Source organism: Carlito syrichta, unplaced genomic scaffold, assembly GCF_000164805.1.
Source record: "Carlito syrichta isolate Samal-C Ts95f unplaced genomic scaffold, Tarsius_syrichta-2.0.1 Scaffold288451, whole genome shotgun sequence".
Lineage (NCBI taxonomy): Eukaryota > Metazoa > Chordata > Mammalia > Primates > Tarsiidae > Carlito > Carlito syrichta.
In genome coordinates this window covers 411,122-433,621 of record NW_007232547.1, presented here as the reverse complement: position 1 = coordinate 433,621, position 22,500 = coordinate 411,122, and the positions used below count along the sequence as shown (strand labels likewise).

General features: G+C 33.6%; 1 protein-coding gene across 1 annotated transcript in view; it reads right to left on the bottom strand.

Moving 5' to 3' along the window:
* VTI1A (vesicle transport through interaction with t-SNAREs 1A) overlaps positions 1 to 22,500 on the bottom strand; it is a gene marked incomplete at its 3' end in the record, with an annotated part of 101,069 nt that overhangs the window by 1,585 nt on the left and 76,984 nt on the right. The window contains exons 4-5 of the mRNA XM_008053787.2: positions 9,739 to 9,816; positions 3,229 to 3,249 (exon numbers count right to left, since the gene is read on the bottom strand). Coding sequence (XP_008051978.1) covers positions 3,229 to 3,249; positions 9,739 to 9,816 — 99 coding nt within the window. The remainder of the gene's footprint in view (positions 1 to 3,228; positions 3,250 to 9,738; positions 9,817 to 22,500) is intronic.

Below are 22,500 nucleotides of genomic sequence, written 5' to 3'. Positions count from 1 at the left end.
GGGGAGAATCATTAAAACAATGCATTTAGAACAGAGAGATAGGACCTGATGTGAAGGTCAGGAAGCTGCAACAACAGTCTATAATAATTAATAGAGTTGTCTAATATACAGAAGAGAAATTAATTTTAAAAACTGCCTCCTCCCTCTGCAAAAAAAAAAAAAAAAACAAATAAATAAAATGGAGGGAGAAAGGAAGGAAGAAAAGCTTCTTCTATGATGAAAAAGCAAAATCACTGAAGGCAGTAATTTAGAAAAAGAAGAGCAAGGGGAATTCTATGTGTTTGGCATTGATGACTATTTTTAAATAAAATTAAGCACTTTATCAAGACTTGTCAGAAACAGCTTTCTTACTCCTAGTTCTCCTACATGCAGGTGTTGGGAGTAAGAATTGCTCCTCCCTTCCCTGAATATTGTTTTTCTACCTTAACAAAGAACTTAACTTCAAACTAGTGGTTCTCTAAAAAGATTTCAATCAGATCTCTGAAATCAAGAGTAAATATGAATTTTAACACAGAATGAGATAACAAAGATTTCTGGTTCATTTTCATATTGGATGAAATTCATTTAATTATTATAGATTTTAAAAATCCACAACATTCAGCTTATATAATAATATATAATGCAGCATTTAAATAAATTCAGCTTATATGATAATATATAATGTAGCATTTAAATAAATAAAGCATTTAAAGTGTAGAATGGTTTGGGGGAATTCCATAGCTATAATGGAGAGCAAAATTTCTAAAATAACTTTTTAAAATGTATATTACTAAATAATGGAAGTAACTCCTCTTCAGGACAGTTCAATTTTTATCAGAGTTAATCTCCACACAAGAGGACTATCAGTTTACCAGCAGCTTTTCAGCAGGATTTCACTTTGTATTTTGGAACCTCTTCACTTAAGTCAAGCTAAAATCAAGTTCTTGTAACAGCTGCGCTATTTACATTGTTCCCTTAGTTGTACATTGCCCTGGTCTCTGTAAATGAAAGGAAATACACTACAGTAGCAGCTGATGCTTTCAACTTGCCCCCACACTCCATCCCAAACTCATTCTCTCACCCGCTCCTCAGCCCTTTTCAAAGCAGGTAAGTGAAGCTGTGCAGAAGCTTCAGACAGAGCTCAACTTGTGTGAGGAGCTGTGCAATGTGGAGAGCTGGAGATGCAGGATTCAAGCGGAGCTCAGTACTGCCAACACCAGATCAGCTCCCTCTGCACTACAATCCTGCCTCCAAGCATGCCCCGTTTCCAGAACTGAGCTGGGAAAAGCATCACAAAAAAGCATGGGGAATATTTTGTTTCCAAGCAAAACAAAACATCATATTTTGGAGCAGATGAGTGCTTGTCTTCTTAGCATAGGTGCAAGTTAAGAAATATGGGATCACAATGACAGTATGATTACGATTAGAATCCCAACTGAGAAATATTTACCTCTCAGCAACCCATATGCCAATGCAATATCATCACTGTTATCTGTTCTATACGTATCAATGACACAGCCAAAGCAAAGACTGTTGAAAGAATATTTCAGAGTATCTGATTCTATTAGTTGAATGATCTAATTCAACATTGAGTGATATAATTCCATTATAGGTTACAGTTTCAGAAACATGAATTCTAGAACCATAACTGATGAAACTGCTTCTATAGGCACCACAAAAGAATGAAACCACCAAACAATAAGAAAACATATTTTTAAAGAAAAGCAGATGTGAAGTTTTCAGCTTTTAGAATTAAGATTTCTAATGCCACACAATTCAGCTTAATAAAAATAAATCTTCTGTCAAAAATGCTGATTGTAATAAGGCACAAGATTTTATTTATCATACTCTTTGTATAAATTCAGGGGCAAGGGCTTTGTGTATTTTCTTTCTAAAGAGGTTTCACATCTATTGTTGGATTCATTAACATTTGAAAATTCAGATTCTTCATCTAAACATGAGTATATGCAAATATAACAAGCAGATATTCTATATTGTAGAAAAATAATGTTGATGTGCCATTCACCTCAGAATATTATATCAAAACTACAGTCGCATATATTCATTTAGTATATACATCTGCTTCCATGGAGGGAAGATTAAAAACAAAAAAAAGTTTGGAGGGTGAGAATTTTTGTGTATTTTCCCCTTCATTTTATATGTCATTATTACTCTATTAAGGGAAGACATCACGAATGCATCTTAAATCAGAAGAGTTGTTGAAAACCACTACCTACAAGCTTCAAAATTAACATCTGCATCTCCTACAGAATGATGACATATTAGTAAAAAAAACTTCGAGGAAAATCTCAATTAACCCAGTCAAACTAAACTCAAAAATAATTATCAGTATTCTGATGACTATAAGCAATTTGATAATTTTTAAATTGCAATATGAATAATTATTTTATGCCCTAATAAAAAATAACAAAATTCAACCCACTAAATTAAAAATATGGTAACTACTCTATCTCTGAAAAGAATACCAACACATCTTTAATATGCTTGACTTATTTTTCAAAAATGGAAACATTCAATATCCATCATCAATAAAGGGATAAAATTATAAACATTGCTGTAAATATTTGCTGAGCCACAAAAAAAGTCTGCAGTTGCATTGTGAAACAGACTAGGAAACTCAGAAAAATGAGAACTCACTTGGGTGCTGTTTCTTACAAAAAGGAAAGTGTTTAGTAATGACAAGAACTTTGGCTATTGTTAGGTATCTATGTACACAGAATAGTAGGGTATTTATAACATGTGTGTTTCCCCCAAAAGGACAATAGATCCATGGTGTCTTACATTAAATCTAACAATTTTGGGTGAGGGAAAAAAGTTTATTTAACAACAGTATACTGTAAAATAAATCAGAATGTCAGAAAAAAATGTAAATAATATTAACTTCCCTGAGAAACCAATGTAAGTAAAACAAACTTGAAGTTAGAGCCTACAATAAAGCTATACGTGGGTATAGTTTTAAGATGTTCCTCTTTTTTTTTTGGCCTTTAAGATATTAACTTTCTCCTAATGCCAACAAAGAAACAATAATCCCTTCAATAAGCATGATTAGGATATAGTTATTTTTAAAAGATGGTCAGCAGAGAAGTTTTCTGAGCAATATAATCAATACCTATTACTATGTATAAATTTCCCTAGAAAAATGAATATAAAGATCCACTACAGATTCAAAATCTCAATTTTATAGGGGCAAACAGAATTTTTAAAAAAAGGAAGCTAGAAAGTACTCACCTCTTCACGTAATTTTATCAACTGCAACATGAATGCACCAAAAAAAAGATAAAAAGGAAAGAAATGGCAGGAAAGAAAGATCAGTTGTGTGACAGGATACAGAATTAACATTGACAATTTATCTGTTTACATGTTTAGCATTTAAAAATCACAGACAAACACATTAAAAGAACCTAAACATAGACTACATGCAGAGTTTTTTGAACGAATAAAGATCACTTTCTCACACTGTCACATTAAACAAAGAGAATAGTGTGAAATTCTCTTTTAAAGTACATCTAAGACACCATCATGAAATAAAGGGGAACGACTTCATAGAAGTCTATATTATAAAGAAAGAAAACAAGTTTACTGTTCCTCTCTTCTAAGAATGCACCATTGAAGAGGTTTTGTATATACAAGTTTTCAGGATGTTTCTCTATTTGGAATCTTGACAACTGATTTCACATTTTACCTACAAATGAAAATGATTAATGGCTCATGCTTTGGTTCCAATAAGTATTTAAAACACACACTATTATGTTAATGCCACACTTGTACCTGCTCTGGTATCAGGATTGCATCTGTGGGTAACACTATTTTAACTGAGAATAAAATATGCCAGTACAGATAATATTCATTTAGGATATAGTATAGAGAAATATTTCACTATCCTTAAAACTATTGTGTATATCAGAGTAAAAACATAGGTTTTTGTTTTGCTTAAGAGGCTACTGCAATTATATGGTATGTTTTCATTTTCTTTATTTTTCTGTTTTCTTTATATTGTAAACTGGCAATTAATTCTCTTACTTCATTTGTACTGCAGTCTGATTTCACTAAAGTCAAATTTTAAAAAATCATTCTATTTGTTAGTAAGTTCTCCTATTATAACATTTTAATTTTCCTATGTAGAACATTTTTCTATTTGTCTTTAATATAACAGATAAAACCAGTAGCTTAACTCTTTAGAAACTAAAATAATGATATAACTATGTATCTGGCCCATTCTTGCTCTGTCTCTGCCTCTGTCTCTGTATCTCTCTCTTTCATCTTTGTGTGTGTGTGTGTGTGTGTGTGTGTGTGTGTGTGTGTGTGTGTGTGTGTGTGTTTTGACACTATTCTAAACCACAAGTATCATTGTATAATTGAGATGATGACCACAGTTTCTACAATGAATGGAAACTGAAACCTATGTTGTAACAGACTAAACCACATTTTAGGTCTGAAATTTGCATCCTCAGCAATTCAGGTCTACAACTGATAATTTTTAAACATCCAAATATATGTAACATCTGTTATAACACTTGACATATGCAGGCCAATAAATTAAACTATTGCTCTGGGAGAAACATGCTGTGGATTGCTCACTATAAACCTTTCTAAAAGTATCATGTTTACTGTAGCCCAGATATCTTAATGCTTAATGCTGTTTTTGTCTCAAATTCAAGGAAGGCAGTATGTATTCCAGCTTATTCTGCTATTTCATTTGTAATATAAAAAGTATTTCGATTTCAAAATTGTTATGAGTTCTTCATAAGAAGGGTACAAAATTTACCACATAACAGCTACAGTGTTTTCAGTAGAAATGAAACTTTGATTATTGCCCTTTAACAAACACACACATTCTCTCAGCAACTATCCATTCAGTTGTGTACGAGTAAAGCACCTCATCATTTCGCATCATTTCACATTCTTCCCAGAAGTAAAATTTTAAAAATTCCTGACCTATCATATATCGGAATCTTTCTCTTTACCATCCCAACATCATGGGAGAAAAAGGTAAACATTAATTCTCAGAAAGAGATGATCTGGGAACTGATCCGCCAGCTATCTTTCTTTCTGGGGGCACCATTCTTCAGTTGACTATGATACTTAAAGGGCCAAAGTTTAAAACTACTCTTCTGCAATAGAGACCATTTGGGGCATGCCATCCTGCCATAATCAATGAGTGTTTAAAAATGCTACCCATTTGTTTTTTCAATAGGTTCCAAACAAAAAACGTTCTATCTTATTTGTGCTGCATGGCTGCATTCAAGTTCCACACCGGATTTGTAGCTAAGCTAGGTAATGGGAGGGTTTTTTAATCTTTATATATATATATATATTTTTGGTTAGTCCGAGTTATTCATTCAAGTAAACAAAAGATGGTCTATTTTTGAAAATTAACAAAGCTTAGACTAGACTGTAAATAGTGATTTCTTATTTTATCAAGTTGCTAGCTCCATCATAGGCAACATGAAAGTGTGCAATGCCACCATGTTGAGTTATGATAATCAACATCTTTTTTGAAACAAAGATTTTTTTTCCCCCAATGCAGAATTTGATACAAGAGGTAATCTGTTCCTTTGTGGGCTGAAAAAATCTGGTTTACGCTGGTTTGAACCAGTGGAATCTCTTGTGGTTAAGCCTTCTGCTGTGACTAAAATCAAAACTGCACTGCAGAGCATGTGAGGGTTCATGCGCGCGCGCCTCTGTGTGTGAGGGGCGTCACGTGACCCCCAGAACTACCGAATTTTTTTTTTAAGCTGATAACGCGACTGCCGTCTCTGTCCGCATACAGATAACGAATAAATGCTGAACTCTATTAAACGCCCTTTACACATTATCGTGGGTCGAACACACAATTTTCTGAACTTATGATGACAGTCTATTTATTTTGCTATAAACCCTCAGCACGTAACGAACAGATTTGTGCCTGGTAATGATCTGCTCTGCCAGGGCTATATGAAATGATACCGACATTCTTTAGATCTTGGGGAATTAAATTGACCGACTTCACCCCCTGGTCTATAGCTGAAGTTTGACACACTTTATGCACAGCAAGACCAAATCGGAACTTAAGAGAGCCTCGTATTAAAAAATTAAGAAATCATTATCTGCTAAATATTGCTCTGCCACAAAACTTTCTGCACATTTGGGAATATCCTATTCTCTATGTATTTTTTGAATCCTCTATTTAGGATTTACTCAAAGTCATTGATCAATATAATTTTGCATATAGAGACTGAGAGATTATTAGAGTTGAACACTAGGGCTTGGAACATTTCATTTGCTCCATTATCATACTTCACTATAAAAGGCTTTATGATTTTATTCTGTAAGCTGGCTTTTTCCTTTTTTGAGAATGGTTTTCATAAAACAAAATAAAGTTAAAAACTAGTGTAAAGTTTCTATTTTAAATACAGCATCACTACATGTAAGAACTCAGTTCTCCCAAATAATGTTGCCATTTTATTTATATAATAATATAATATTTGAAAAGGATAGAATGACAATGCTTAAGACAACAGTCTTTGGAAAGTTGATAACCCAATAATACTGAAACATACAAAGTAGGGAATATCATCCCTTATTTGTAAATTGAAGATGAGTTATATTTGATTGAATAAAATGAATATGAATCAGAATGAATTTATACAAAGCAATTAACTTGGAATTAAATGAAATGTGTGTTGTATGAGGGACATTAAAAATGCATTTGAAAAATTCATAATTTCTGAAACTTTGACATTTCTAATCATGGCAGCAATGTTTATGTCCTTAAGAGTAAACTAGTATCCTTTATAGGTAATTTGCAGATTATAATTATACATATTAACACTCTTGGTTTAGATGTCTAAAAATACTACATTATAAGTTCCAAGAATGAGAAATAATAGCTATTGTATTCATATGTCTAATTCTTAACAAGGAGACCACCATAGGTAGGACGTGCATGCTACATCGAAAATAAATGGCCAATACTTTGCCCCTTTACGATTGCCATTAATTCCTTATTTTATCTTCCTATTCTGGTCTATATTTTTAAACTGAAATATAGCCCAATTTCAATAAAATAATGATGCAATTTTTATCTAATTTTGCTTATCTCTAGGTTTAACCTGTATGTTAAAAGTTTGCCATAAATATTATATGGACAGGAAGTTCTGAAAATCCATTCTCAACATTTAACATTTGTGGACAGAAAACATTTTTTAAAATAATTGTATATATTTTTTATTTTAAAATTGTGGGGTACAGTTAAGGGTTAGGTATACAAATATTCATTGTGCAGGTACCCTTGTTGATGAGGTGTGCCCCTCCCTTCCCCAGACAGATATTGACTACCATTAATCCCACCTCCCTGTTCCTCCCTGCCCCCCACAGTTTCAATCCTAGAAAACATTTTCTTGTATAAATTATAGACATTCCTACCCAGAAAATATTCTTCTCAGCTACTGAGCTACAAAAATTAATATGAAGAGCCAACCTAAAATCTTTTATTTCTTCAAAGAAAGACCTTCTGTTTTGATTCCATAGTCTGAATGAATACTGATGCAGAATAAAAAGTTATTCTTAAGTGACCATACTTGGTTAAAGATATGCCTTAATTTGAGGGATTTTAATTCCTATATTATGACAAAGAATCTCAAAGCAAAATTTAATGACTTCAGATAACGTGAAACTTTTCCTATATTTGGTAATAAAATATCCAAAAAGTTAGGTATAGTCTCTTTGAACTTTTACTTCTCATTCAAATTTTAGACTGAAAAGTTCACGTGAGTAATAATCTAACAGTTATATATTCTCATGACAATAATTTATCATCCTCTATTTATTAAAGTGACAGCTCCTTACAACTAAACTTCAAGTTCTTCAAGCACTTTCAGAATTTATAAGTTTGATTTATACAAGTCCAGGGGAAATCTCTGCATAATCACTTTAAAGTGACAGGAATATAATTTTAAAAATTCAGAAAATATGTATTCAATCTATTTTTGTGGAATATTTTTGTGAAATATTTTTCTTTAGGCATAAAAAATGTTTTAGCACATAAAATGTCCATTAAGAGAAGTGAACATGCTTTAAAAAAAAAAGAAAAGGTATCCCTGTCATAGAACTATAACATCCATTACAAAAAGGAATCTGAGTTAGACAGGAACACCCCTTCCTTTCTATTTCCTCTACATTAGGCAGTAGTTTCAAATGAGGGAAAGATCTATAGCTTTTTTAAAGAACTGACATGGGAACTACACATTCACTTTTTTTGCAAAAAAGGCAATGCTTTTTTGCAGTAGATAGGAAACAAAATTATGACTCATTCATTCAAGAGGTATGGGCAATCTAAATCTCACTTTAAAAAGTGAAGAAAATATATTTTTCTCTCATTCTCACATTATTTAATCTATTATGAGTAAAACCCCTTTATCACATCAGCCTTTTATGTTTGATGTGCTATTTTTTTTTTCTTTAGCTATTCTCACATTTCAATCAGGGAAGCTGAAATCCCAAGTCAAATCTGAACGTGTTTACATGTCTGAACTCAAGCTGATAACATCCAAATAGTGGAGGAGGTGAGATCTTTCCAAAAACAAACATAATCAGTTCAGTGATTCCTCTCTCTCTTTTAAGATGGGTGGGTGGAGCCTTAATCACACAAACAACATCCTTTTTGTTTACAGCAGATAGTAATATAATATCAGTATATATAGATCTACAATATAATTCATTTGAGATGATAAAAATAATTATGCAATTTTCATAATGTGTATCAATATATTATGTTTTACTATCTTATTAAAATTTGTGTTTACTCAGTAAATTATTTGTGTTCATTTTTACTTAGAGTAGAGACCTTTACAATACTTGTCAAAGTGACATTAATAAACACGTTCAGGTCTTGTTTCTGAAGTTCCCTACCATTTATTTTTTAAATGTCAAAGAAAATCAGTCACTAGGGTTGTCTGAGTCACTTTTTTAAGTTACCTCTACACTAAGGTTCTTAAAACATTTTTTAAAAGTTGTATATAGTATCTACATGAATTACCGAAGTCTGTAGTATTAATTCAAAGAAAGAAGCAGGACATTAATTAGACTCATGATACTACTGTATGTTCCAATAACAATTGACAGCCAAGTTGTAAAGCCCTTTAAAGAAGAAATTGTATCTTATTTTTTCTCTATGCAGATCTTAAATGCAAAAAGACTGATCCTTTTATTATTATTATTGCTATTATTTGATAGAAGCAGGTCCTCTATATGGGTATCCAGTTCTGCACTAGTGCTTACAATTTGCATTTTGGTGAATATATTTTTAAGAAGTCACACAATAGGAGACTGAGCTGCCCTGTTGAATTTTGAAAGCTTACTTTCATTTGTTTTGCTGCGAGTGTTGATTTAATTATACTGCATTATTATCAAAGCTGTATTATGTACTTTTTTATTCCTTTTACATGTGTTTGAGGTGAAGACCTTGGCTTTGTCTGCAAACAGTGTGTTTCAAGTTATTCCTTAAGTACTAAATAATAAAGAAAAGAGAAGAAAAGATTTTTTTAAAAGATAGCAGACAGTGATCACAAGGTAAAGGGTTAAATGTAAGATCTCCAAGAAACATTTTGAAGTTGATTAAGACTCCAGCTTTGCATTAAACAGTATCGCTTCCACATGAGTTGCTGCTAATACTGTTAAGGAGCAGCTTGAGAGCCCAGTGCGCCAGTGACCTCCTTCACCCTCCAGCCACCCACCGGGCCTTCCTGATTAGCATTCTACCTGGTTCTCTGAGGAATTCCCATCATCCCCTAGGAGCTCATTCCGTACTTCGTCACTGTAGGCGATCCGTGACCTTTTCTATAAAACAAAACAAAAAGGGAGAGCAAAATGAACGTTAGAAAGTAAAGGCTTCGAAGCTTTATTGGTATCAAGGCTGATCATCTCAAACCTCGAGAGCCCCCTAATGGAAACCTATTGGCTACAATCTGCACACCAAAGTTGTGTAAAGTTCCTGAACTTGAGAAGTTTAATGTAAATTAGAAGTTTAGAAAATGTCAATAATGAAATAAAACTCGGCATTGTACAAGTATTCTGTTAATATTCATAAATAGATCTGAACTTGTATGTTATTCCATAGATCGTCATTCAAATAAGACCACTAACCAGAAAGAAATACAGTCACATAGCTGTGTATCTGTAAAACTCACTATACATCGTAATTAAAACAGGAGTATATGAGAGTCTTTAATACTGTGGCAGGAAATGGACCATACAAATTAGGTTTTTAAAAATCTCTAATTCTAGAATAATAATTATATCTCCAACTAAACCCTGGAATGCCTGGAAGAGCGTACCTATATTTCTTTCATTATTATAACACTACTAACCCGAAAGAGAGGGAACTTAAAAGTACATCCCTGCCCAAACAATAATTTAAATGTCTCCAAGTTCTCTATAAATAATGGCCTAAGGAAAAGTAAAGAAAGTGTGGCGTGTGTGTGTGTCTGTAAAATAAATTAAATTTCCCAGTCCCAGTAAGTAAAAGCAAGTAGGCTATGAGTCAACTTTTCACAATCCCAGAAAATAAAGACAAGTGAGCTATGAGTCAATGTGTCACACACTGACATTTTGTTTTACAAGAAATCTACTTTTCTCTGCAAAGTCAGAGGGACATGTCTGTAAGCAATTCATGAATTACCTAAATGTACACACATTTGGAAAAGCTAAAATACTGGAAATTAGTTGAAGCTAGAGTGTGGTCCTCAGATCCTACGTCAGCATCACTATTTCAGACCTAATTCAGATTCACAAGTTACTTTGTTGCCTTTTCTGCTTTCCAGTTAACTAAGCAAAACCAGTCAATTAAAAAGGTCAGTTGGAAAACAGTAATTTCTTCATCACTTAAGACTCTACAGTTTAAGATTTAAAATTTCTTACCTGTTCAACTATGATCTGAAAAAGTATTGTAGTTTAAAAAGACTATCTGTAACCCATGAGCAGAACTAGTGAATAAGTAATACTGCTTGGTCATATAGACTATAATACCTTAAACATCAGATCATATTAGCATTTTTTAAAACCTTAGACAAGAACAACCAATAGATTTTAAACCATTTTAAAGGTACCACCTTTCTCAATTGGAGTTCCTTATCTTAACCACAAAACACAGAAAATTATTCCAGTGACTATTTTCTCAATTCCCCCAAGGATTGCACATAAGAGAGAATTTAGTTCATTACCTGCAGTTGAAGACTAACAGGCTAAGTAGCTAGCAAAACCCAGTCGAAAAAGCTGACTGAAGTAGAAACGAAATAAAAATAAGTCTAGACACTGCTTGTTTTCTGGGGGGGGAAGGGGAGGAAGGAATCAGTCTCATGGAAATCTAAAGGTAGTTTTGGTTAAACTAACACTAGAACTCCGTGGTCCTGACTCACAGCTCAGTACTTATTCTACCACACAACATTTCTTCCCCATTCTCTTACTCTCTGAAATGACTCAGGAAAAAGGAATAAGAATGGCAAAATGTTTCCATATTAAGGAGATAGTGACACCCCTTCCTCCACACCAGTTTCCATCCCCGCTTCCTTGCCACAAATGTATTTCTTATATCTTTAGCAATTGCAATAAGTCTATAACTAGATAAATAAAACCAACAATGTTGCAGAGAGGACAAAGTAAAGAAGTTAAGTGTTCACAATAGCATGCAAAGTCAGGAAAGACATCTAAATCAGATTTCTTGACAATTCAGGAGTGACCCAACTCCATCCATTCATTTGTGAACATGCCAGACATTTTATCATCAAAAAGAGCATATATTAAACCTGCTTCTCTTATTGTATTTACTAAAGTCAATATTAATTAGCTATATCAATTGACTTCACACAGAATAATATTTAAAAATGCTACATTATTAGGGCAGTCCATTTCATGGTCTTAATATAATATTTAGATCAAGCCAACGCTTTCTTTTGCTCATTTGGAGATCCCACTACAGTAGTTTCAAACTAGCTAAGCACAAGTATTTTACAGCATTAAAGGAAATGAGAACCTTTAAACAGGCTATGGTATCAGAGCTGCCTTTTTAATTATTCATTTCATCACTATGGGGGACTAAAACATTCCACAGTATGCAAGAATATCATATGGAGATTGTTTTTGTTTTTGCCTCTTTTCACCAAAATACCAACAAATTGGCATAGATTGTTCAATTACATTATATTCTTATTTTGATTTATTATACTTCAAAAGAAGAAATTAACAAATATGTATTGCTAAGTATCTAATGTCGTTTTAGTTAGAATCCACTGCTTTTAAAATCAGCAATTAAGAGTACATGCTCAGCAACAGAGGAGACTAAGGATTTATCTAGAGTTGAAGGGTGGTCCTTATAAATGTCACTCTTTACCATTGGGATGGTAAAGACTGGTCATTTGGATGGCTTTCTACATATAATTAAGTAAATAATATGCTGAGTTAACAAAGTATTCTCTGATGGGATTAACTTCTCTTAGAGAATGAAAAGACAACTCATTTTAAATATCAGAAATAGTTCCTCATGAACATGATAGAACAATGCTAAAGATGGAACTCTTCACATGTGAGTTTCATTTTCCAAAAATAAAACAAACCACGACTTTGTTTTACTAAGAATTATATATATTTAGATGCCCAACATTGATATTTTCTCATAATTTTTTATGATTTAAAATTTTAGGTAAGCTGATTGTAATCAACCATAATTTAGTCTGTAAGATTATCACTAAACTAACTGAATACCGAAAAAAGGGCAAAATCCTTTAAATGACAAACTGCTTATTTTATGAATAATTTTCCTTTAAAACATCAATAAATTATGTTACCTTTCATGGACCTAAACACATTTTATGCTACATTACTAAGTATCTGCATAATACTTTAATTTAGAGGACTCAAAGTTAATGAAACTGAAATACCTACTGTATCTTGATAAGCCTAACTAAAATATTTTTACTTTATTATCAACTGTATAAAATCTGTACTTTAGCCAAATGCAAACATGAGAATTTGAGCTGGAAATGTCACACATTCAGCTACAGTTTGAAGGAACCCAATTCATAATGCATTTTATAAATAGTTAATGACTTCTATACATAAGCTAACCAGGCAAATCAAGAAATTGTCAACATTTTTAGTCTTAGTTGTCAGTTACCACTGTCTACTGGTGCTTTATATGTGGCTTCTGGAGAAGACAGAAGCTCAATGCAGTTTGTAATCTACTGCAATTTCTAGTCTCTACCATAAGAGTAGAAAAGCTTCAACTGACAATATTTGCCACACTTACATACACAGAGTTAAATACAAGAGCACTCCTCACTCTTAATTGTGTGGTTGTGTAAAGCTTACTCCTTCTAACTTATATACTTAGGTGGATTAGATACAGTCGGACAGAAAATCTACAAACCACATATGAACTACCGAAAAAAAAGTCAAATTAACAACCGATTGTTACTCCTAAGCAGTTAGACTCACAAAGTTCCAATGACTATTTTAAACTGATGATACAGTGAGTCTTTGGTTATGAAAGCAAGAATTTCAGATTCAAAGCGATTTTTCGATTTTCACTTTGTATATGAACAGGAGTTTTGCATACTGATTGGCTAATTTTCTTAAAGCCAAGTTCAAACAGATACATTTGCTCAGTTTTGTCTGGAAATTTGGCTTGAAACAATCTATCTACTTGACCCAAGCCTTGACATTTCCCAACTGAACTGACTGTGTTCCTGGACAGGCACTGCTAAATTAGAAACAAAACAAATTAACTTAGCTTAAACTAATTAAAAACTGTGATCTGTGGTACCACCTCCCCTATGATTCTACATGTGAAACAGGGTATACATAACCAGAATGAGGATTCTACAGCCCAGAACTAGCCAAAGCATAACAATGAAGTTGGTTTATTACTAAAGCGTATATGAGAATTTAATTTCCACAGCGTGCACATGGCAAAGCAATTGCTTAAATTGCCTCACCTGGGAATTTAATACAATGTTATCATCAGACCAGCCACATTGTAAATAGATTTATAATGCTTTCCATGTGCTGTACTCTGTTGCATATGAATTAAGTAATGATCTGGTATTACAATAAAATCAGCTAGTTCCCACACCTGGCAGACAGGATATTTCACTAAATTAATACCCATACAGCTACATCACAAGGCATGGGAAGAGGAAACCATCTCAAAAGGCATTCGACTCGAGTTTTACATGGGAAGCAAATACTCTGTGGCTATGTACAATGTCACTATGTCCAATGAGCTGCTCAAGACAATCTGTTTCTAACATCTGCATCACAGAATTAAGACATTCTCGTTCCCATTCAATTTGGGTCTAATTTTCTTCATTCAATACTTTAATTACTAATCAGCAATCCACAACATTTGCCAACACTAAGAAAACCCTTTATTCTAATCTGTGTGCTGCAGACAGTGTGCAGTATGGTTTTGGTAAGTAATGAAAGAACAGCTTGTCCTATTTCCTAATCAAATGAGTCTATAGAAGAAATGGTTAATAGATTTCTCTGTAGGTCTAAAACAAATTACCCAGTCTGGCCAGACTTTTCCATTGCTTCTACCATGTCTTTCAGTCTACATATATTTAATAATGCCCAAGGTTACCAGGTGATACATGTATTAAAACTGCTATGCTTTCATAGCCAAAGAATTTAACTGCTCTAAGGAATTTAACTGCTCTTGTTATAATTAACACTTTGGGATATCTACAGAATACCATGAAATTATATTTATTAGCTAGTATTACTTTTACCTAATTTTATCTGTTTTTCATTAAATAATATCATACTTCTGTAATGCTCAGATGGCAATTTCTAAAATGCATCTATCTTTGGCACCAAGTGTTCCATTTTTAACCTCACTTTTATTTCTCCATGGACAATTTCAGCTTTTCAGCTGCACACCACCCCTGCACCAGGACTCAAAAGGCTCATCAATCCAGGACAGGAAACTTAGATTTTGGAGAAAAAAAATTAAATGGAATTTATGAATTGTTTATCACAGTGTTCTCTGTACTGTATTAATGTCTAGCAAAAATCAATTTAAGGTTAAAACATATCATACTACATGGCTTAGGTAAAGGCAGAGTAAACTGTTGGGTAAATGCTGATCCCTGGAAAAATGTTAGGATGAAAAAGCATAAGGTACTTAAATGAAAAGAACAGAGATAATATTTCAGTATGTGGTCTTGGTCAAATTAAGTTTTCTGAGTATCAAGTTTCCTCATCTCTAAAATAATGGTGCTAATATTTATTTCCCAGGGCTGTTGTGAGGATTCAAATATTATAAACAAATGGAAACCTATCCTAACAACTTGAATATGAAAGTCTTACAAAGCATGTTCAACTAAATATTAGTTGATAATATTGGAAAGGATGCAATAAAACGAGTACATATATATGGCAGATAGTATAAATTAGTGCATCCTTCACAAAAATGACTTGCCAATATATACCAAAAGTGGCTTTAAAAAGTCTATGTTATTTAACCCAGTAATTCCACTACATTGTTTTGCCCAATTCCTTATTTTATTGTGCTGCAATTTTTGGTTGGCTTCCAAAAGTAAAAACTTTACTGCATTTCTGTAATGCTATCAGAGAAAGTAAGTTCCAATCTATTTCTTCTATGTAATCATTCCTCTACACATGACTTGCTCTTGCTCAAAGGACTGTTTAGAGTTAAAGGTCAAGCCCATTTGCTGGAAAGTGCACATGCCACATGTCACCAATACTGTAGCATTAATAAAGGGAAAGCACACTTTCTATCTATCATAATCTCATGACCAATGGACCATATGCAAGCCACCAGAGAGAAAATACTAACACACCTGCTGCTATGCTACCAAGAGAGTTGGAAAAGTAGGTTTTCATGAGAACACTGAAATAATCCACTATTCTTTAGTATACAATATCAAAAAATATTTTAAAACCTTTTTAAAAAATGTCTTTTTTTCATGATCATTCTCATTTTTGCTTATAGTTTCAAGCACATTTTTCCATGTTTAAAATGGGTATTAATGTTTTGACTGTAAATAAGATAAATTATACCACATTTCCCTTTAACTACTTTTTAAAATTTAGCTATAGCATATGTGAACATTCATATGCATATGATGAGGTTATATATGTACGTATAGACTTATAGTCTCACACAAACCCATATGCAATACACATGCAATAATAACTTTCTGCTGCACAATACTAGGACAGAGTTTTATTTACACTAGGAACTCTGACCACATTGCTGTTACATCACTTAATGATTTGCAAAGCAGAGAGTTCGGAAATTATGTAATTGCACTTCTTCATTTCCTCTTCCAGCATTTCTAAACTTCAGTCTGAAATGTAAGTCTAGCATTAGTGTTTCAAAATGCAACATAAGGTAGTTAGTATCATGGCCCCACTTGCTTGCATATGCTTGCATTTATTACTTTTGACACTGCTATTGAACAAAGTATGGCTGTATCTTAAATCATGTTAGCTTGTCAATCAACAATTAAGTTACTTCATTCAGAAAATCAGCTCATGATAGAATGCCCATGTGTCGTTGTCAGCATCTGGAGTAGTGTAAGTATACAGTGGAGGAAATCTAATTCTTTAAAGTCTTCTTATTCTGAATGTAGAATAAAATATTCTACATTATTCTGAATGTAGAATAAAATAACTCCATAGACTTTACTTGAAATAATCAAAAAGTCAAATGTTTATTATTTTATTTGTTAATGATATATAAATATCCCACACATCTCCACTGGAAAATGTTACTCTGATAAATGAATGCTATACACAGACATTTCATCTGTATTTTAAAGTAAACTACTGAAATAAAGTATACAAATTTATATAATTAATTCATATAATTCTACTTTCCCTAAGCAATCTGCCTAGCACTAGGAAGGAAAAGGAATCATTCACTGAAAATCTGTCCACAGTCATAATATCAAGTAATGTAGACATCCAAGAACAAGTGATCCTGAGGATTCTGTATATCTGACACCGAGGTACCACCTGAGACATCATCTAGACCAGTATACAAATTTAGAGGCAAAGCGTTCTAAGCCTGATGAGTGATCTACGCAAGACCACAGAGCTAGAAAAGATCACCCAGAACAAGGATAGAAGCCATTTCTCAATGTCTGCGTTCTTTTCACTTTACAACACCATCCAGACAGGCTGCAGCTGTCCTACTTTCATTTTCTAATGCCAAGTTTGGCTCACCATTCACCTAGTTCTATGAACTAAACATCAGCTACAAAGTTGGTTAGTCTGTACGTTTTGTTTCTGGTTGCCCTCCTCTAAAAACAAACAAACAAACAAACCTTTATTTATACATTATTATCAGCATCTAGAATATTGAAAACAATAAATTTGAGAGTTCGAGGATGACAAATGTTTAAGGGAAAATGTTTCATTTGATAGAATAAACGTCTGATCTCAGAGTGAGTCAAACCATACCTACAGGTGTTACTTAGATATGTTTCAAGATAAACCTTCAAAGGTTGCATCATAAAGCAATGATCGGTCTACCTATGGCTCAGAGAGGAGTCACACCAGTTATTAAAATCTGTTTTGAATTGACTGTTTACCCAAATGATCTGGTGATTTCTGGTTACTTTAAAATTCTAGATTGGAACCAGCCATCTCACAGGCAAACAATTTTTATAACTTTTTCCCCTGGTACTTACTTTTGAGCCCATGTTGTAATAGATTCTTTATTATAGATTATATTGCATTATAGTGAGGTTACAGTATTTACAATTCAGAGTTTATAATATGTCTTATAATGTTTTATAGATATTGTCAATAAAACTGTAATGTTTACTTAGGCAATATAAGAAAATTATTTTAGCCCAAATTTTCTATGAAAACATTTTGAAGATTACTTCTGTATTAGGGTGACCCAAAACAAAATATAATAAAGTAAATATAAACATTTATTCCTGACTCATATATAACATGTTCTTCCTAAAAAATTATCCATTTGCCACAGAATAAAATAAAATCCTGCCTACTCAGGGCTTTGCTTCATCAACTAAATGTTCTTTCTTTTGTGTCTTCAATGTTTCACTCTCTCTGCTGGTTCTTTCCTTTAAGGATATGCACACTTTTAAGTATACCCCAGGTTCACAAATTTAAAAACGTTATTTCAGTCTTTATTACTCTCCCCAGCAAATGCTCAACCTTTCCTTATCCTTCCCTTCCTAGTCAAGCTTCTTTTACATGCTATTAACTCCACTTATTCATGCCCCAGTCACTTCTCAACTTACTACAGACTGGATGTTTTCCTATCACTCTGCAGTCTCCCCAAGATCACCAATGACTTTTTAGTCGTCTAAATCGTTGGCCACAGTTTTAAACAAACTTTCTAATTTTTATAACAGTTTTAGATTTATAGAAAAGTTGCAAAGATAGTGCAGAGTTCCCATATATAACCCATACCCTGTTGTCACAATTAATAAATCAATTGTTCATTATTATATATTATTAATTAAAGTTCATCCTTTTTTCAGATCTCTTTATTTTTACCTAATGCTCTTTTCTGTTCCAGGATTCCACCCAAGATCACACATTGTATTTAGTAGTCATGTCTCCTTAGACTCCCTTTGGCTGTGACAGTTAGATTTTCTTTATTTTTGATGACCTTGACAGTTTTGAGGAACACTGATCAAGTATTTTGAAGAATATTCCTCAATTGGGATTTATCTGATGTTTTTCTCATGACTAGACTGAAGTTATTTGTTTTTGGGAGGAAGACCACAGAGGTAAAGTGCCATTTTCATCACACCATATCCAGGCTACATACTATTAATATTACTTATCACTATTGATATTGACCTTGATCACCTGGCTGAGGTGTGTTTAGCAGGTTTTTCCACCGTAAAGTTATCCTTTTCCTCTTCTCACACTGTACTCATTCACGTTTAAAGAATGCTATAGCTTTTGGGGGGCAGAAAAACTATATAAATTACTTGGCATTCTTCTGCATGTCTATTCAGTAATTATTCTATCACTTATAGAAGTATGTATTCATGGCTATTTGCTTTATATTTTGGGTTATAATCCAATTTTACTTCATTTGTTTTGTTCTCAGATTGTACCAATTTCAGCTGCAATGACCAGTTTTCAGTCTGTTTTTTTCCTGTTTGACCTCTTGATAGCATGTGACATTGATGCTCACTTTCTCCTTAGCAATTTTAGCATCACACTCCCTTGGAATTCCTTCTATTCTTCTGGTGTCTCTCAGTCTTCTTTATCATAACTTTTCTCTTAAACTGACCTTCAATACTGGTATTCCCCCTTGGTCTCCATACTTTGTCCTCTTCCTACTCATCTGAATGATCTCACCTAGACCTGTAATTCTAATACCACCTAGGAGCTGGCAAATATGTTTACCACACATACTACACACAAATCCAATTTTACTTGGTTACTTAGATAGTCTAAAGGCATCTCAGACTTAACACAAAGTGGAGTATTATCTTTCCTCTACATACTGCTCTTTCTCCTGTTTTCCCTAGTGATGGATGGTATTACCATGCACATGGTCCCCTTAGATAAAAACCTAAAAATTATCCCACTCTCTCCTTTGCTCCCCAAATCCAATCAATCAGCAGGCCCTATCGATTCAATCCTTATTTTTGATTAACTACAACTGGGGCCTTTGGCCACATTTCCAAGATATTTGTTACCTTATGCACTATCTTAATTCTTTCCTCATAACTGTTAATAATACATATTTCATTCTTCTTTTTTATATTGAGTTATATTTGGGAAATACTTAGATGGAAGGATGGACATGGCAGAGGTAAGCTAATAGATACAAAGTCTCAGTTCATCTTCGGGAGAAGAGGAGACCCCCTTCAACCCTATCTCTAGCAGAATATCAAAGCCCTAAAAGAATCACTGTCTAAAGATATAACTTATTTCAGGATAGGAATATTAAAGTAGAAAACAAAGGCATTCAACAAAAGCCAATATTCTATGTGAAAATGCTAAGCAATAGACCTCTCTCCAACTTTATAACTCAATGCCACATTTCTCTTTAATTTCAAATACAGGCATACCTTCTATCAGCTATTTTATTGTTCTCATGAGTTAGATATTCCCATTTTTTATTATGCAGAAGCTAAAAGACCATCATTTCAAACGAGATGATGTGCATTCATATTTCTTCTTTGTTCGTGTGATTTGTGGACCTGAGGAATATGGATTACCTCTGTTATCTGCACAAGAAGCTCTGCTACAAGCCTGGCATTCAGTTTGCTTTTATCTCTGAGACCCCAAATTGTACCGTTAGGCAACAGAGGGCACTTATCTAGATTGAACTGTCATACAAATAGATTTTTGTCAGCCATTCAATTTGTATTGGGGAACATGCCAATAAAAACAAAACCCAGCAATTTAAAACAACAATGCTATCCTCTAGTGACAGGAACAAATTGCTGTATTTCAAATGAATAAGAATGACTATAGATCGGATATCTTGCATGTAGGTGCTACAGAAAGAAAAATGTTCTTGGAACTAATTCTGTCTAGGTTTTTTGGCAGTGGTCTAACATAAACCAAGCAAATAGTCTGCTTAATACTAATAAATATACAAGAAGAAAAAACTAACAAACAGGAATTAAATGTTATCAGAGGAGAACAAGTCTCCCTAATAAAGTTCCAAGTCAAAATTCAGTGGATACACGAAGAAGGTGACATTGTGGTGTATTTTGAGTTTGTTCTCTGATCTACTGTGCCTCCAGGAATCCAGGTGGTGCCTCTGCCTACACAACAAACAATTTGAGTAGTGGGACCATAAATTATCCTTGAGCCTAACATGATCCTGGCTCTGTGTCTGAAACATCCATGAAGAACAAACAATCTGTAGTGAATTGACCTCACCATAGTTACACCATATCTCAGGCTATTTGGAAGAATATTCAGAGTAGATCTATTAAAAATTGATGTTAACCTCAGACATTAAAGACATTAAAGATGTTGATAAATTAAATCAATACAAATATAAGAGTAAGATTTTCACAACTGAAAGTAATATCAACCTGCTCATAAGTATCTAAAATAGTTTAATCTCCTTCTCAATGATTTTTGTCTAAGTTTAAGCCTTTTTTTTTTTTTTTTTTGTCTAACCTCTTTCTTGCAATATGTTATATTTTATTATCTCTTTTTATTTTTTATTTTAAAGATGAGGGGTACAATTCAGGATTAGGTATGCAAGTGGTCATATCATACAGGTAAAGTTTGGGTCTTTCTTTGGTCCCCACTTTGCCTGGTTTGAGGTCAGGTACCCTTATTGATGTTGTGTCCTCCCACCACCCCTACCCCAGCAGTATCCCACTACTGCCAATCTCTTTCTTATAGTATTGTGATAAATGCTCAGGGTCCACTTATGAGTGAGAACATGTGGTATTCTGTTCTTTGTTTCTGTGATAGATCTCTGAGTATGACAGACTCTAAATCATCCATCCAACTTGCTGCGAAGTTCATAATTCTGTCATTCTTTATGGCTGCATAATATTCCATCAACATTTTTTTGATCCAGTCTAGCTTCAATGGGCAGCACGATTGGTTCCACATTTTCTATAAGGAACTCAAATGCACCAAAAGGAGAAAAACAAATAGCCCCATTACAAAGAGGGCAAAAGATACGAATAGACACTTCTCAAAAGAAGATATACGGACAGCCAACAAACACATGAAAAAGTGCTCAGCCTCACTAATCATCAGAGAAATGCAAATCAAAACCACATTGAGATACCACCTAACCCCAGTAAGAATGCCCATCAATAATAAAACAAACAACAACAGATGCTGGTGAGGATGTGGAGAAAAAGGAATGCTTCTACTATGCTAGTGGGAACACAAACTAATACAACCTCTTTGGAAGACAGTGTGGCAATTTCTGAAAGAACTAGAAATTGACCTTCCATATGATCCAGCAATTCCCCTATTGGGAATATTCCCAGAGGAACTCAAATCGTTCTACAAAAAAGATACCTGCACACAAATGTTTGCTGTAGCTCTATTCACAGTAGCAAAAACCTTGAACCAACCATGCTGCCCATCGAAGCTGGACTGAATTTAAAAAATGTGCACATATACACAATGGAATATTATGCAGCCATAAAGAAAGACAGACATAGACTTCGCAGAAACTTGGATGGATTTAGAGTTGATCATACTCAGTGATCTAGCACAGAAACAAAGAACAGAGTACCATATGTTCTCACTCATAAGCGGATCTTGAACAATTATCATAATACTTTAAGAAAGGGATTGGCAGTCACTGGAAACTGCCAGGGGAAGGGGGACGTGACTGGCAGTTGAGAGAAACTGTTAGGGGAGGGAGGGGTACACCTCATTAACAAGGGTACCTGCATAATCAACGTTTGTATACCTAACCCTGAATTGTACACCACATCTTTAAAATTAAAAAAAAAATTTTTTTTTTTTGAGTTGGAGTCTCACTCTGTCGCCCAGACTGGAGTG